The sequence below is a fragment of the Varanus komodoensis genome, unplaced genomic scaffold, assembly GCF_004798865.1.
Source record: "Varanus komodoensis strain SLA01 unplaced genomic scaffold, ASM479886v1 scaffold13_1, whole genome shotgun sequence".
NCBI lineage: Eukaryota > Metazoa > Chordata > Lepidosauria > Squamata > Varanidae > Varanus > Varanus komodoensis.
Window position 1 is genome coordinate 7463194 of NW_025335408.1, and position 14974 is coordinate 7478167.

Consider the following 14974-nt stretch of genomic DNA (forward strand, 5'->3'; position numbering starts at 1 on the left):
ATATCTACATTCTACCTGCCCCTCATTGTTAAACTACACAGATTGGGGATATATATGCAATCATGAGGGATGAAGAAATAAAGCACAATAAACTCTTTAATATGCAATAGCACTATATTGCTCACTGATTTTGATATGCAAAACTTAGGTACTTTAAGGCTTAAAACCATGGCATAAATTTTACCATGCTTCAATACATCATTCTAGCCAAACTGAAGATTTTTTTAATGCTCTCATTTTAGCATGGGTAGGTTCACAGATTAGTAGCCCGATCCAATGCAATTCAGAAATAAGCCCCAAAGTGTTCAAGGAGGACTAACTCCTGAATAAGTGTACAACAATCACACTCTTAGGTTGTAGATGTTGCATATTGACATGGAAAACAGCCTGGTTAAACACAATGGGCCTTAATAACAAGTAAATGTGCATAGGATTGCGGGTAATCTTAACCGTATTTATTCAGAACGGTATCCCATTGTGTTCAGTGGGATTCACTCTCAAGTTCATTATCTATTAGATTTATATCCCACCTTTGTCTTACAAAGAACACAAAGTGGCTTACATTATTCTCCTCCTCCTCCTCCTCTAAATCCTATCCTCACAACAACAATCCTGTGAGGTAGACTGGGCTGAGAGTCTATAACTGGCCCCTAATCACCCAGTTGGTTCCATGGCTGAGTGAGAACTAGAACCCAAACCACCGGAGTCCCAGTCCTGTGCTCTTACCACTACACCACACTGGATTGCAGCCTAGGAGTGTAATTGAATATACCAGTATTCACATCCAAATAGACATGGGCTAGGATCAGGATAAGATAGGTTTCATTCTCATGCAAAGTTAGTTGAAGTTAAACACTGCTTCCATCCAGCATAGCTCAGAGCTTCTCAGAATTTCTACCCCAAGGGCCCACTTGAGACACCTAAAAAAGGCTGAGTCCTTTGAGTGACAAAATAATGAAAACAGAGGCAGAGTCTGGCATAATCAGCTAGAAATTGTTGATATGCATTTAATCTTCCTTTTATTATTTGAAGCAAAGAGGCACCAAGCAGTTTGCAATGCTGAGGCCTACCTGAAATTTGTTCAAGACCCACCAGTGGGTTAGAACAAGAACTGGGTTAGAAACCAGTTACAGAAACACTGGCCTAACCCATGTAGCATAGGGTAACACTGGCAAGCTGCAATCCTGTGAGCTCTTCTTAGAAATCCACATCCTTGAACACTTGAGCAAACATCCCTAAGAATGTGTCATAGAAGTGCAGTCTAATACAAACTTAGGAGTGGGAACTAATTCTGACCAAACATGCATAAAATCAGCCTGTACACCAAGCCCCAGGTAAAAACCTACTAAAAAGCATCTTCAAACAACCTATCACATGAAAAAGAATGAAGCTTTGACCACCAATCTTGCATTTGCATGAGATAAAGGGCTGCACAATAATTTCATTCACATGCATTTTATTGTTTACTGCCTGCTCTGTATCTCAGGATTCTGAGCTGAATCAACAAAAAAAAATTGATGAAAAGCTGCCTGGTGATTGAAGGTGCTCCCAAGGGCTCTTCTGGCAAGTGCAGCAGCATTACCCAAAGTGAAGACCTAACCCAACATCAAATCCATTTATATGACAGTGCTTGTGAGTTCCCATTCAATCAGTGACAATAGGTTTGGGCATCCACAGTCTAGCATACAAGCTTATGTTTAGAAAAGAAGCAACACTTAGATCAGCAAAAGGGATGTTCAAAAATTTCTCTTTGCTCTTTCTGGGAATAGCAAATTACATCCTCTTCCCCTACCCACCAAACTCACTGAGCTTACAAGAATAATAGTTTAGCCATCCTGTCACTACTCTTCTGCAGAAGGGACAGGAGTTTAGAGAAGGAACAACAACTGAGATCAGTACAAAGTTAATTAGAATGACATATCTTTTAAGTGAAAGGTTTGGGTTCAGCAGCTCAAAACTGGACGTAGATTTTTTGCCTCAGCTTTAAATTAACACAGTGTGCAATCTGCTGTTCCTTGTTTAGTAAAGGAATATATTTCAGTTGAGAAATGTATTCCCTTCCAGATTTTTTTCAAGTTAGCAAGTGTTATAGCCTGAAATACTTGACCACTAATGTCCTGCATACCATTCCAGGAAATACCAGAGTGGCTTTCAAATCTATGGCCATAGCTCTGTGTGTGTGTGTGTGTGTGTGTGCGCGCGCGCGTGCATGAGCGCGTGTTTGTTTCCCTCAAAGGCCAACAGAAGGACTAATCAATACCTTGCTACCCAGCTGTGACTGGACACATAAAGAGAAGTCAAGAAAATAAATTCCATCAATGATCTCTATAATTTAACATTTAGGTCAGAGAGCAGCAGCTGGGATCAGTTCCAAATGGTGTAGTTGTGTGCATTGGGTTTTGTCTTTCATGCTATTGGTTAAACACACTTAAGTCTTTGCATTTCACTGGGATTCTCAGTTACATTCACAATTCTGCAGTTTACGCATACCTCAGATACAGAACAAACAACATTTTTGCCATACCCTTCACCTGTGAAGTCAGTCACAACAGCTGCTATTGTGTGGAACTAGTCAGCAAGTATTAATGCTGGGGCATTAGATGGAGTTCAAAACAAGTCCTCTTTCATTGTGATCATTACCTATTCTGAATTCTATCCTATAGAGTTCAATAGGTCTTACTCCTAAGTGAGTGGGTTTAGGATTGCAGCTTTCATCATTAGGTCTGACACCTGAACCATCCCTGTACACACTGCTAAAGCAGAGGTGACAGGGGTGGGAGAAACCCAGTGACAAGTGCTATAACACATGGAGGAAAAAAAGGCATGCATTCTTTATCATATTCATGCTACTTAAAAATAAATTAAAAGAGACTACATCATGGAAATACTCATTTCACAGGCTTAAAACCCATTTTATAAAGAAAGAGCAGTTAGGTGACTGACTGAAATTAATAGACCCAAATAGTACCAAAAGGAGCTGGCTGGAAAAAGAAATCAAATAGGGATTTTAAAATATTCATGGAAGGAAAGGAGAGGAAGAGAAATCAGAAGAAACTACATTCTGCTTTTGAGAGGCATATTGAATGAGAAATTCCACATTCATTACTCAACACCTAATGTCCTTTGTTGTTCACCTTTTGTAGAAAGGATGGAAGCAGATTTTCTTCCTCCCGAAACAGGATCGTAAATTCCCTAACTGATCATACATCGCTGTTTCCCTGTGCAATCTATACACTTTTGTACTCAATTAAACCCGAGAACAAAAACATCACTACTCGAAGTAGGTTACTATCCAGATTAAAACAAAAACACTACACAGAGACCACATCCAACAGCACGCTGGTGCCTCTCACAATTTACACGAAGATGGCACAGGTTAGCCTCTCCTGAATCCCTTTCCCAAAATATGTATTTTTAAATAGCCATGAGACTGCTTAATCTGCTGTTTCTTTTTAGGACGCGGAATGAGTGGACAGGGAAGCTTTTCAAATATGCTGTTTAATAGGAAAGACATTGTTTAAACAGTCTGCAACCCGCTATTCAGAGAAACCAGTAGTTCTTTGAACAATGAATGTTAACCATAACATAAATACACAGACCCAAACTAAACATCTCTCGCCCCGATTTTTTATTCCACATTTTAAAACCCACATACTGTCCAAATGACACTTTAGTAATGAGGCATGCAGGAGAGGAGAAAAAGAGTGCCGATGGAACCAATGTCATTTCTTTCTCTCGAAACCTAAGCTAGCATCCACTCAGAGAGTAATCACACAAATGCAGAACTGCCAAGAGCAACGCTAGGGGCGAGTTTGCCGTGCAAAGGGGAAAGGGGTGTGTGGGCGATCGGCTCCCCGGGTTCCCCTCACCCGTGCCTTCTCCTCTGGAACTACGACCACCCAGAATTACTCCGGGAAGGCAAGAGGGGCGCCCCAGACACCAAGGGAAGCCAACAGGGAGACCTCACTCACCCACTCCGTATTTCTCGTGCTCCGTAGGAATCCACATGCTAAAGAGTGCGCGGTTCTTGGTCCCGCTTTTCCAAACAACGACGGTAGTAGCTGCGCCTTCCCTCCGGCTCAGAGCGGCCGCGGCAGCAGCAGGCGGCGGCGGCGGCTGCCAGCAAATCTCCCTGGACTAGCGTTAGAGCCGCTGCTCCTCAGGCGCCAGCGGAGAAGTCATTGTTCTGATTGCTCAACCGAGCTCGCGCTCTGGGACACTCAACGATAGCGCCGCCTCCTTCTCCGCCTTCCCTTCGCTGCCCCGCCCCTTTGGAATCCCAGTGCATGATGGGAACTGTAGTTTTCTTCCGACAAGCCGCCTTCAAGACCACGCCTACCTTCCGTGCCGTTCTTCTTTGCAAAGCCCGCTGTAAAACAAAGACGCCTCGCCTCCACTCCCGATGTGCTTTGCGGAGTGACCTATGCGGTGGGGGAGGTGTCTGGTTCTCTCCCATTGGTTGGGACGCGTTCCAAGTCTTGCCTGAAAGTATTCATGGTAATGGCTACATACCGGTGGGATGGCGACTTCTCAAGGGTTGGAGGAAGCGTGGAGGAACGGTGAGTCTAGTCTCCTTTCCCTCAGCGATTTTTTTCCTTGGCAATGGGGCTGGCTGATGCCTGTGAGTTTTCAAGCTCGTTTTGTGTGCCGAGCGTTTTGCGTGCTTTGATTTTCATTAGCCCGTGTGTGTTTCCCGAAAGCGTAATAGCCAAACGCACGGCAAAGTTGACAGGCCATTCGAGGCTAAGGGCTGGGGAAGAGAAATTGTACCCCGTTTATTTTTCCACTGTTGCGTGTTGTCGCTGTTTCTACAAGAAACTTTTCCAAGCTGTTGGCTGTCTGGGTGTCTTGGAATAACAATCCCCATTATCCCCGCACATAGTGGCCGTACTGACGGGAAATGTATTCCAACACATAGTAATGATGTTTGGCAGTGTCAGTATACCAGTGCATATAGATTCCTTGCCTTGGGTGGAAAAAAACTGTGAAAGAACATCTACAGAGGAAAATAATGTTGTTCTTATAAAGCAAGAGTTTTAGTGTAGAGGGATTTGTTTAGTCAACCCTTAAGTCTAATAAAATGTTCACAGATGTATGAATGCCATTTAGGTGACCACTGCCCCATCCACCCATTGTTTGAGATATTTGGAGGCCGTTCTGTATGTCCCAGTACTTGCAGTGGTTGGACTGGGGAAACATGAACCTTTTCTGTGACTGCACTCTGCTGATGGAACTGTATCCCCCCAAAAGTGTGCACTGGACCTTTCTTTGTCTACTTTTAAAACTAGCTATAACATTTTGCTTTGCATTGCATTTTAATACATCTCAATCCAATACATATCTGTTCAGAAGTAAGTGCTGTTGAGACTTGATTACAAGTAAGCGTAAGTAAAATTGTAGCTTAAACATACTGGCTCTACACACAGGTTTTACACTTTCCCTCATACTCTTGATTATACTGTTTGCAATATTTGTGTGTTTTCATGAAAATAAAAAGTTCCCTTGGGTGCTTTTCCAGGCCCAAAGACAACTCATTAATATAATGTAAAATACATACAATAAAACAGCAACACATAAAAAGGAACTTTGGAAGACTCCATTACAATCTTGAAAATTTCCTTCTAAATTTTCATGAATATGTAATATGGAATTGTGAACTGTACAATTATTTCATGAAAATTGATCCTTGGAAAAGAAAATTCTGGCTCTAGAAGTAGCAAGTGTTTTCCTTAACACTGACATAAGTTGTTTAACCTAAAATGGGATGCTTTTGTTTGCTTTGGGAGTTTTTATATACTAGCATATCTTACATATGCATATGTGTCTTTCAAGTTACTTTGTGAGTGTAAAGTGTCTCAGATAATAAACTTGGTATTAATGCTGAATGTTCTCTTTGCACAAGTTCCTAATAAGCCAGATGCTGGTCTGCTTACAAGTGTCATTACTTTGATCTGACACTGGTGCATTTGCAGTGAACTCATGTCATTGAAAAAAAACCTGCAAAGAACACTTAAAGCTGTGCAGTAGTTCCAATACAAATCCTCCCTTAGCAAACAGGGTCTTTAGAGTACCTGAAAAAAGAAAAAAAAAATCTGTCTTCATCTCCTGATGAGTTTAAGATAATTAAAATTAGAATTCACATTCAGAATGGCAGAGGGAGCAAATATGTTCAGTAATTTATTTTATTTATTAAATTTGTATAAAAGCCACCCATTGATATTATGCTGTCAGGGCCACCCATTACACTAAAATGATCCATGTTACCAGACTGACACCTGTTGATGTTGAACAGGTCTTTACCCTTAGTGTTCTACCTCTGTCTTCCTGTTAAGAACATAAGAATCACAGTGCTGGATCAGATGAAAGGGCAATTAGCTCTGCGTTCTGTTTGTACAACCAGCTGCACTAGGGAAACTTCCCAGAAGCAGGACATGAGTGCAATGCTATGCTCCTGCTTATGTGCTCCAGCAACTTGTATACAAAAACCATACTGCCTCCAATACTAGAATATAGAACCCTCAGAACTAGTAGGTGTTGCTAGCCTTGTCCTTTATAAATTATCTTTAATCTCCTTTTAAAGCTGACTGTGTTGGTGGCCGCCACTCCATCTTGTGAAAGCAAATCTCACAGTTTGTGCTATGTGAAGTACTTTCTTCTGCCTGTCCTGAATCTCCCAGCACTTGGCCTCTTGATTGTTTAGTAAGCTTTTCCTTCACCTTTCCAGTTCTATAATACCCCTTTTGAGAGAAAAAGATAAAAACCTTATGTATTTTAAGTGTGGTACACCTTATATTTATATAAAGTCAGTATATCTTGATAGAGTTTTTAAATTTTTTTCTAATTATACTTCATGTAGAATTGGTCTTTTTCATAGTAGACCCTTATTTGGTGAACTTTATCATCAAGGTATCTTTGTATGCACCATTTTCCCCCAGATATTGCTTCCAAGATGCCAGTGTCTTCTGTATTGCATTTATAATCTGCCTTTTTTTCTCCTTAAAAGGAGTCACCTTCCCTCCATTTTAACATGCTCACAGATTTGCTGTGAGGATAAACTGGATGTTGGTGACTGGCCCAAGGTAATCCAGTGAGTTTCTTGGATGAACCAAAAACTCCTGAATCCCAGCCCAAGGCACTAACCACAATCTTGGAATCTTTTTATTATGCTTTCAAAGACTTCCCTGAAACTTTCATCTATATCAGTTTTTTAATTGTTTGAAAATGATAATAAACAGGGAGACAAATGCTTTAATATATATACATATTAGTGATACATAATTGCACTGTGCAGAGATATGAGTTTGCTGCAAAATTTTGTATTGGGACAGCTGGTCAATAACCTTTCCCAGCAAAAGAACTTCTGCCACTGGCCTAAAATTAAAATCTACTGGGTTCTTTCCATATTTGCCATTTCAGCCAGTTTTCAAAAACTACAGCTTTTCTACAAAAAAAAACCTTATCCAGTATTTTAGAAACATTCTTTTAGTGCAGTTCTGTTAGAGGGGTAATGATGACAAGCAGAAGTGATTATGTCTGAAATAGCTTTACTAATTAAGCTCTTTGCTCCAGTTATTATCACTATATCAAAACCAAGCTTCTTAAAATAGTAGATGTTAATTTTACTAAATTAAAATTATACAAATCAATCTAAGTAAAACCTTTTAAACATATTGTCTGGTAACAGTGCTAGGTATGGTAGATCTCTGAAAGCTGGTGCATCTAGTATCCACCAAAATGGCTTGGAGGAATATCCATTTTTGATATGCCATCCTTTACTATAAATTTGAAGCATATGTTGCAGCAGGTGCTACTTTGGTTCCATATCTATTATCCCTGATCCATAAGACGATATCGTGCATTGGCTGGCATTATTTATCCTTCACTATTTTTTTCTAGCAATGCACTAGAAGAATTAACAAACAGCTGTCAGTGCTAGAATACTGCCTTTGTTCCAGCCTGGTTATGAGTGGCATGTACATGTATATGCCACGCAACATCAAGAGCCACAGTTCCTTGCACAATGACCTTCATAATGAAAGGACTGTCTGCAGAAGGTAATGTGTCTCATGCTCACCTCCACCCCATACCATTTCATACCAGTGTGATGTGGTGGTTAGAGGGTTGGAATGGGGACCCTGAAGGTCTTGGTTCTAGTCCTCACTTGGACAGGGAGCCCACTGAGTGCCTTTAGGTTGGTCACTCACTCTCTGCCCAACCTGCCTCTCAAGTTAGTAGTTGTGAGGATAAAATAGAGTTGAAGAGGATCTTGGTCTCTTGCAAGGGGAAAAAGGGTGGGATATAAAAACCAATGCAGTACAATTGCCCAGACTTTCCCAGTCTGGGTAGATGTTGTGGACTGTACCTCCCAGTGTTTCATTGGCCATGGTAGTTAGAACTGGTGGTAATTAATGTTCTCACAGAATTACACTGTGAGCTTAAATACTATGGGAGTTTTAGGAGTTTAACAGCCTAGCAGTTAACCCAACAAACCTACCAACCCAGTGTTCCAGTTTTGGATGTCAGACTCAGCAGCATCTGACAAAGTTAGTGAGCCAACCATGCTTTACTGAGTAAAAGCAGAAGAGGCAGGTGTGTAGCAGGCAGCATGCCCATTCATGCACAACAAGCCATTTTTTTACTCATAGGTGTCATTACATGTGAATCAAGGCTAAGCTTTTCCTTTTGACAAATCATTTTCTGTGATGCCTGAATTAGAGTCACCCTGATGGTTCCTGGAATGATATCCCCAAGAAAGCCCATTGGTCCATTTCGTAGATAAATACTTGACAAGCTGTTAACATTTGTTGTATCCTTGGGTTCAAAAAGCACAAAATTTAGCATGCTCACTTAGAAACAAGTCAAGTCACTGTTCAATTCATTGAGGCTTATTCTCAATTAAATCCATAGGATTGTAGCCTTAATATCCTTGCAACAATAAAATCTTGCTATAATTATTTTGTAGCATCTTCAAGACAAACAAATTTATCATTGCATGACCTTTTTTTACACTGTCCACTTCAGATACGTAACAGTGTTCACCTTAGGTTGGGCATTTATACACATATAGTTGTGCAGGTCATGGTGGAGTGAGATTGTCACAAAGTGTTGAGTGAGAATACAGACATCATTGTCTTGGTACACTGATTAATTCATGTAGTTTGATTTTTGAAAAAGACCTTTTGTTTAAGCTCACATCACAGGAAATAGAGTCAAATATCTTGATTTAGTAGCTTCTGTGTAGCCTGAAGTGCCTGATTCCACCTAATCTTGGCAGCTAAGCAGGGTCGGGCCTGGATGAAGTCTGGATGGGTGACTTAATATTGTGAACTGCCCAGAGAACTTTGGCTATGGACAGTATAGAAATAATAATTGTTGTTGTTCAGAAATTCCATGTTACAATTTCTTTGAAGTTCTTTTGTGCAAGAATAAGCTCCTTAAAGTCATTGATGGTATCCTGGGAAGTCAAAGTCTGTTTCCCACTGCTTTATATAATAATGCTATTTCTGATATCAAATTTGTATAAAAACTGATCTCTTTGTGCTATGTAGAAAGCAGTTAGGCCTTGCTAGCAACATGACATCTATCACATTGGAAAGTAAGCAAGTGTATGAAGCCCCTGATGCTACAGTTGACATTGCAGGACCTATAATATTATTGCCAAAGTAGATATGGAGACAGACTGGGCATCTGCCACAGAATCTGTGTCTGTCTCTCTGTTATAATATTTGTTATTGCCAGTGAATAAACTTTTTTGCTTGGAGAGCTCCCTGTAAGCAAATAAATGAGAGGGAATTCTGATTGCCCAGATGGACTGATACACTAGTTTTAGCTTGGAATTGCAGGTGACAATTGTTTTCTTTTCTGGGACTGTTTAGCCCTGTTGATCTGTTTTTCCATTTAGTTCAGTAGATAGCATAGTCTAAGAATTGCCTGTTTTTAATCCTGGAGGGATCAATCCTATGCCATCTAGACAACATCTGAAGGGTCACCCATAGTTAGAGACAGCGTTCCAACCTCAGTGGTGAGTTAAGACATTGCAGCGCTGAAGGCAGAAGCCAAATCAGAAACACAAATCATAAAGATTTGTGTCTTCTGTGGCTCCAGGCAGGTCAGCTTGATTGCACTGGTCCTAATCCGACAAGCACCTTCAGGTCTAATGCTAATCTTGTGAATATTTGTAAGGGGCTGCCTTTTCTATCAAGCCACCAATGGGAGCTGCAGATCCTGACATCCAGCCTTCCCTCCTCTAAAATTCATTTTTTTAGATAGGTAAGGATTCCATTTAGTGAGAATGGCACAAGGATGAGGAAGTGAAGAATGCTTCCACTTCTCCTCTCACCTGTATAGGATAAGTGCAAGCCTCTGAGTTCAGGGACTTATGATCATCACGATAGGATTACACCCTGAGTTGTGAGTCTTTGATGGGCCTAAACAGGCATGACTTTATTAAGCTGATAGAAGATGCCTTGTTGAGGGTCATGATGATTCAAAGATGTAGGGTTGGGGTAACTCTACCTTACATAATTTCTTTGTTTTTTACGTATGTATGCATGCATATATGTAGCAGTAATAGTACATTTAATTGGGAGGTACATCAGAAGGGATGTTATTTTCACAGTTCTAAAAGACCAGTGTGTCATAGTGATTCAAGAGATGAGGGGAAGGATTTTTTCCTGTGCTTCTTAAATTTTGCTGAAGCTTTCCAAAAGTGCTAAGTTTCAGAATGAGATGCCAGCCTTGAAGCTGCTACCAATCTTGTTTCCTAATGAAGTAGAAACTACTCTTGTGAGCATTTGAACTAAAGGGCCGAGTTGCTAGAATTGCTCCGATGAAACAAAGGCACTCAAGATTGGAATGAAGGAAGCATAATAGCATGTCAATAAAATAGCAGCCTGTGTTCAAAGCTGCACTGACACAGAATTAAACAGGTTCTATGCTGCTTCAAATGAGGACCAAATCACCCATGCAGAAATAGTGTGCTGTCTTATTCTGTCCTTTAACATTTGCTTTGAGAAACAAAGCTTCTGGGCCTTCCATGTATTCTTGATAACTTAAATTGCTTTGGAAGATCTACATTAGGAAGGGATATTTTTAAGGATAACCTTGTATAAAGATGAAAAAAATGTACTACAGTTGAATAGAGTATCCCATCAATTTTGGTGGCCATGTATGCAGTGGGTATAGATAGGTAATCTGAGACTTTGGACAAAATGTGTTAAGTCACTATACTATTTGGGGTCCCTTCTGCTCATTCTACGTAGTTGAACCCCAGACATCTGTCCCAAACTCCTACCTAACATTCTGAAATATCTATTTTTGTCCAGTTCGCATTTTCAGAACAGATTGATGTAGAAACAAAACAAACTTATGAATGCACACATGTGAAACTGATAAAGACCAATCTGCTCATCCATTTTTCTCTTTCAACTATGCAGCATCATTTGGGTGCTATATTAGCACAATAGATTAGCATACCTGTGCAAATATCAGTGATAGAACTCTCATAACTTTGAACACTTTAAAGATTATTTATGCTGTATCATGATCTCTGATGTAAGAGAACTAACTGGTGAAATGAACAATGCCTGGAATGTTATCTGCAGAAAACTGGGACCCTGCCACCTAAATAGCTCTGGTGTAAATAATGCATACATTAGAACACTCTGTATGCTTGTCTATATGTAGCCCAGAATGTCTTTCCACATGAGTGAGAGCTTTCTTGAGGGGCTACCGAAATCTAGTGAAAAGGCTTTTGTTGCTGGTTTCACTTTGATGAGATGAAAGGTTTGTCTGTCACTCAGTAGCATCCCTTAACATCTGCAGATCTGATAGTTTGTCCCTTCCTAGTCTACAGTTCAGGGGGGGGGGGGTTTGTTTGTTTGTTTATTAAGCATACTAGATTATCTGTGGTCTTTCCTTTAACTTCTTTAATGTTAAATCACATTAGTGGCATTATTTGTACTATACTATCAGGATTTTTAAATTATGTATTTATTCCCTTCACTTTGCAACTGTTTACACAAGAGAGTAGATTATACATTTCCATATGAATGAAATAGCGAGTTTTCAAGGTTAATTGGTTACATGGCAGGTTTGTGTTGACTTACTGAGTGTAAATACATTTCTTGTCCACATCTAGCACCATGGTTTTGTGTAGACAGGGGAAGAAATGTGAGATGCGAATAACTTTCTGAACTTGCAGAACTAGAAAATGGAACACTTAAAAGTTGTGAGGAGCTCTTGTTCCAGAACTGGCAGTTTCCCAGGAGAAAAAAATAGTTTGGAAATGGGAAGCAGTAAACACAGAATTTTGCCAGTTTCTCTCCCCAAAAACATTCTTCTTAACTGATCAAGCTAAATGAGGCTAAAATAGTAATGATTTTTTAAAAATGCAACTGAATCCATTTTCTGTAGCATGCCTCTTTCTCAGTGTCCAATTAGAATAATCTTTTATTCTAGACTTAAGTATCACTCAGTTGAAAATTAGAGTAACATGATTGGTCTCTGTTGTGTACATTAGGATCGTGCTAAAGAATGGTGGTTTGGATTTTGAATGGTAGTCCACAGCTCTTAATTTAAAACTTTCTGGGAAACTATTCATAACTAGAACTTTATTGATGTGCTTAATGGAACCTTGAGTATGTTCTTGACTATTTTAATAAAAACTTGAATATCTTTTTTCCCTTTTTGGATGGAGGAATTGTGCATGAATTTTGATAGATATTAGATACATTCCAGTCTTCGTTAGCAATATAAAAACTTGAATGGAAAACCTAAGAGGAAAAAAAACCACGGGGGAAGGATTTTTTCCCCAAAATGTCCGGAATATTTGGGTTTAGCTAAAACTTTTTGAGTTTTCCGCAATTTTTGCTCAGTCCTTCATATCTCTAGTCTTATTTTGTGTACGACTTCTGTTTTCTATATGGAGAACAAAACTAAAGAACTGTGGTGTCTAGGGCAACTTGATTATGGCAGGAATAGATCTTGAGACTAGTTCGGTCCAGTGGACCTTTGTATTATATACCACAGTTCCTTATTTGACACATAAATATCATGAACATGAAGCTAATGTATAACTATAGAATTGATTTGCAGTCCATGTTATAAAGTCAATCTCATAACAGAAGACTGATGAAGATCTTAATGACAAAATAGAACTAAATGGTTTTCCGCATGGTGAAAATATATTTTTTCCCTTTAGGCCTGTAATTTACCCTGATGAATAAGATGCCAACCCTGTGGTATTCATATATTGCTTTTTTTGCTGTGGTTGGCAGAGGTCTATCTGCTGTTGTTGATTTTAGAAAACTACTTGGATTATTTCAATGGAAGTCCTCTTTGTGCTACCATTCTCACACTTTTTGTGTACATTGTATCTAATGATTTACCTGCTTGTGTCTATAACAAATGTTATATCCCTGTATTGTTCTTTTTTAAAAGACCATGCAAGGACATGAACTCACTGGTAGGCTATGGAAAAATATCTTGTTTTAAGCCTGGCCTAATTTGGGCTGTTTTCCTCCAACTGTTAAGATTTTTGTTCATCTGTTTCCTATTTCTTCCATTCACTTATATTCCAACGCCTCCACTCTGGTACCCATAGCAACACTTGTTAATGCTAATGAAAATGCAGCATCTAAAGCTTCGTTGCTGAACAACACTGTTAAATGTGGCTGCTAAACACAGTTGCATTTCTGTCAGACTTAGGTTCAGCAGTACCTGCTTGTAGGAGAGCTCTGAAATAATAAGTGTGGGTTGCTTGATGTTCTTCTTTTAACCTAGCTGTTTATGAAATTATGCTGGGAAGCTTTGTATTTGATGGCAGTGGATGGTCTGGAAGATCGATATATATTTCTTGTAAAATTGACTCAGTTAAGCTGTAGGATGAAGTAATCTTTTGAAGTATGACATTTGCATTCAGTGGATCACTGCAAAATACTAAGGCTGATTGATCTGTGGGATGTGCTGCCTTGGAACACATGGATGCTTGGGCTAATTTCCATGTAGCAGTAATAGCATGTTAATGAGTGAGGTAATAGACAAATGATTCCCTTGAGCTTAAACAAAATGATAATTCGGTTTATTAGAAGGATCTAAAATATTTCACAGAATGTTCACCAATTTGATTTCTTTATTGTAAAAATCACTTTTTGCAATCTTAAGGCAGAAAATCCACTGTCTCTGTAACACAAGGAAATGCTGTTCTGAATAGCTCTGCAACCAGCTTTGATATGGAAGAACTCTTTTTGTACCTAAGAGATCCAGGTTCATGACATCACAAGGAAAAAGTCTACAAACTAGTTTGGTAGTGTGAAATCTACATACAATGTACCTACCACTAAGGTGCCTAACTATCTGATTGTGAAGGATTATGAAGAGAGGGGCTATGGCTCAGTGGTAGAGTCCAAATTTTGCACACAAAGGGGTCCCAGCTTCAATCCTTGGCATGTCCAGGTGTTGCCTGAAATAATCTTCCTGTCACTCTAGACAGTCACTACAAGTCAGTCTTGACAGTACTGGTCCAGGTAGATGAACAGTCTACCTTATAGCAGTATACGGTAGCCTCCTGTGCTTCCATGCTCTTTTCGTTCCAGTCCTCCTTACCAGACTTCTGTGCACATTTATATGAAGCCCGCAGAACTAATGCACAACGAGGCAAGAGTGTCACACCTCCAGTCTTTTTACATTGGACAAAATGTGAGATGCATGCTCAGACTCGCACGTGTCTGACAGAAATGCACAGTATTTACCACCTGAAAGACAAGGACTACACATACTTGAGGTAATTTGTGCTGGACTTAGCAATATAAAGTGTTGATAGATGACATGTTCAGTGCAGAGTTAAGAAAGGCCCAGAGGCAGAATAGACACACATTATCCTTATAGCATATAGGTTTTCTGTACGTTCCCCAAAGCCCTAGAGTTGACTGCTTAGCTATATTTACAAGCACTGTATCTCACTTTGCTTTCACAC

General features: G+C 39.7%; 2 protein-coding genes across 9 annotated transcripts in view; one reads left to right on the plus strand and one right to left on the minus strand.

Moving 5' to 3' along the window:
- DOCK4 (dedicator of cytokinesis 4) overlaps nt 1-4194 on the minus strand; it is a 269237-nt gene extending 265043 nt beyond the window's left edge. For all 6 annotated transcript variants that reach the window (XM_044422953.1, XM_044422952.1, XM_044422951.1 and 3 more), the window contains exon 1: nt 3972-4194. In XM_044422953.1, the coding sequence (XP_044278888.1) occupies nt 3972-4008 (37 nt within the window). In that variant the 5' untranslated portion in view covers nt 4009-4194. The remainder of the gene's footprint in view (nt 1-3971) is intronic.
- A 197-nt stretch (nt 4195-4391) lies between these two features.
- ZNF277 (zinc finger protein 277) overlaps nt 4392-14974 on the plus strand; it is a 44089-nt gene continuing 33506 nt past the window's right edge. For 2 of the 3 annotated variants that reach the window (XM_044423034.1, XM_044423036.1), the window contains exon 1: nt 4392-4559. In XM_044423034.1, coding sequence (XP_044278969.1) covers nt 4520-4559 — 40 coding nt within the window. In that variant the 5' untranslated portion in view covers nt 4392-4519. Of the gene's footprint in view, nt 4560-7896; nt 8055-14974 lie in introns of all 3 variants that reach the window. The other variant, XM_044423035.1, reaches the window with a different exon arrangement.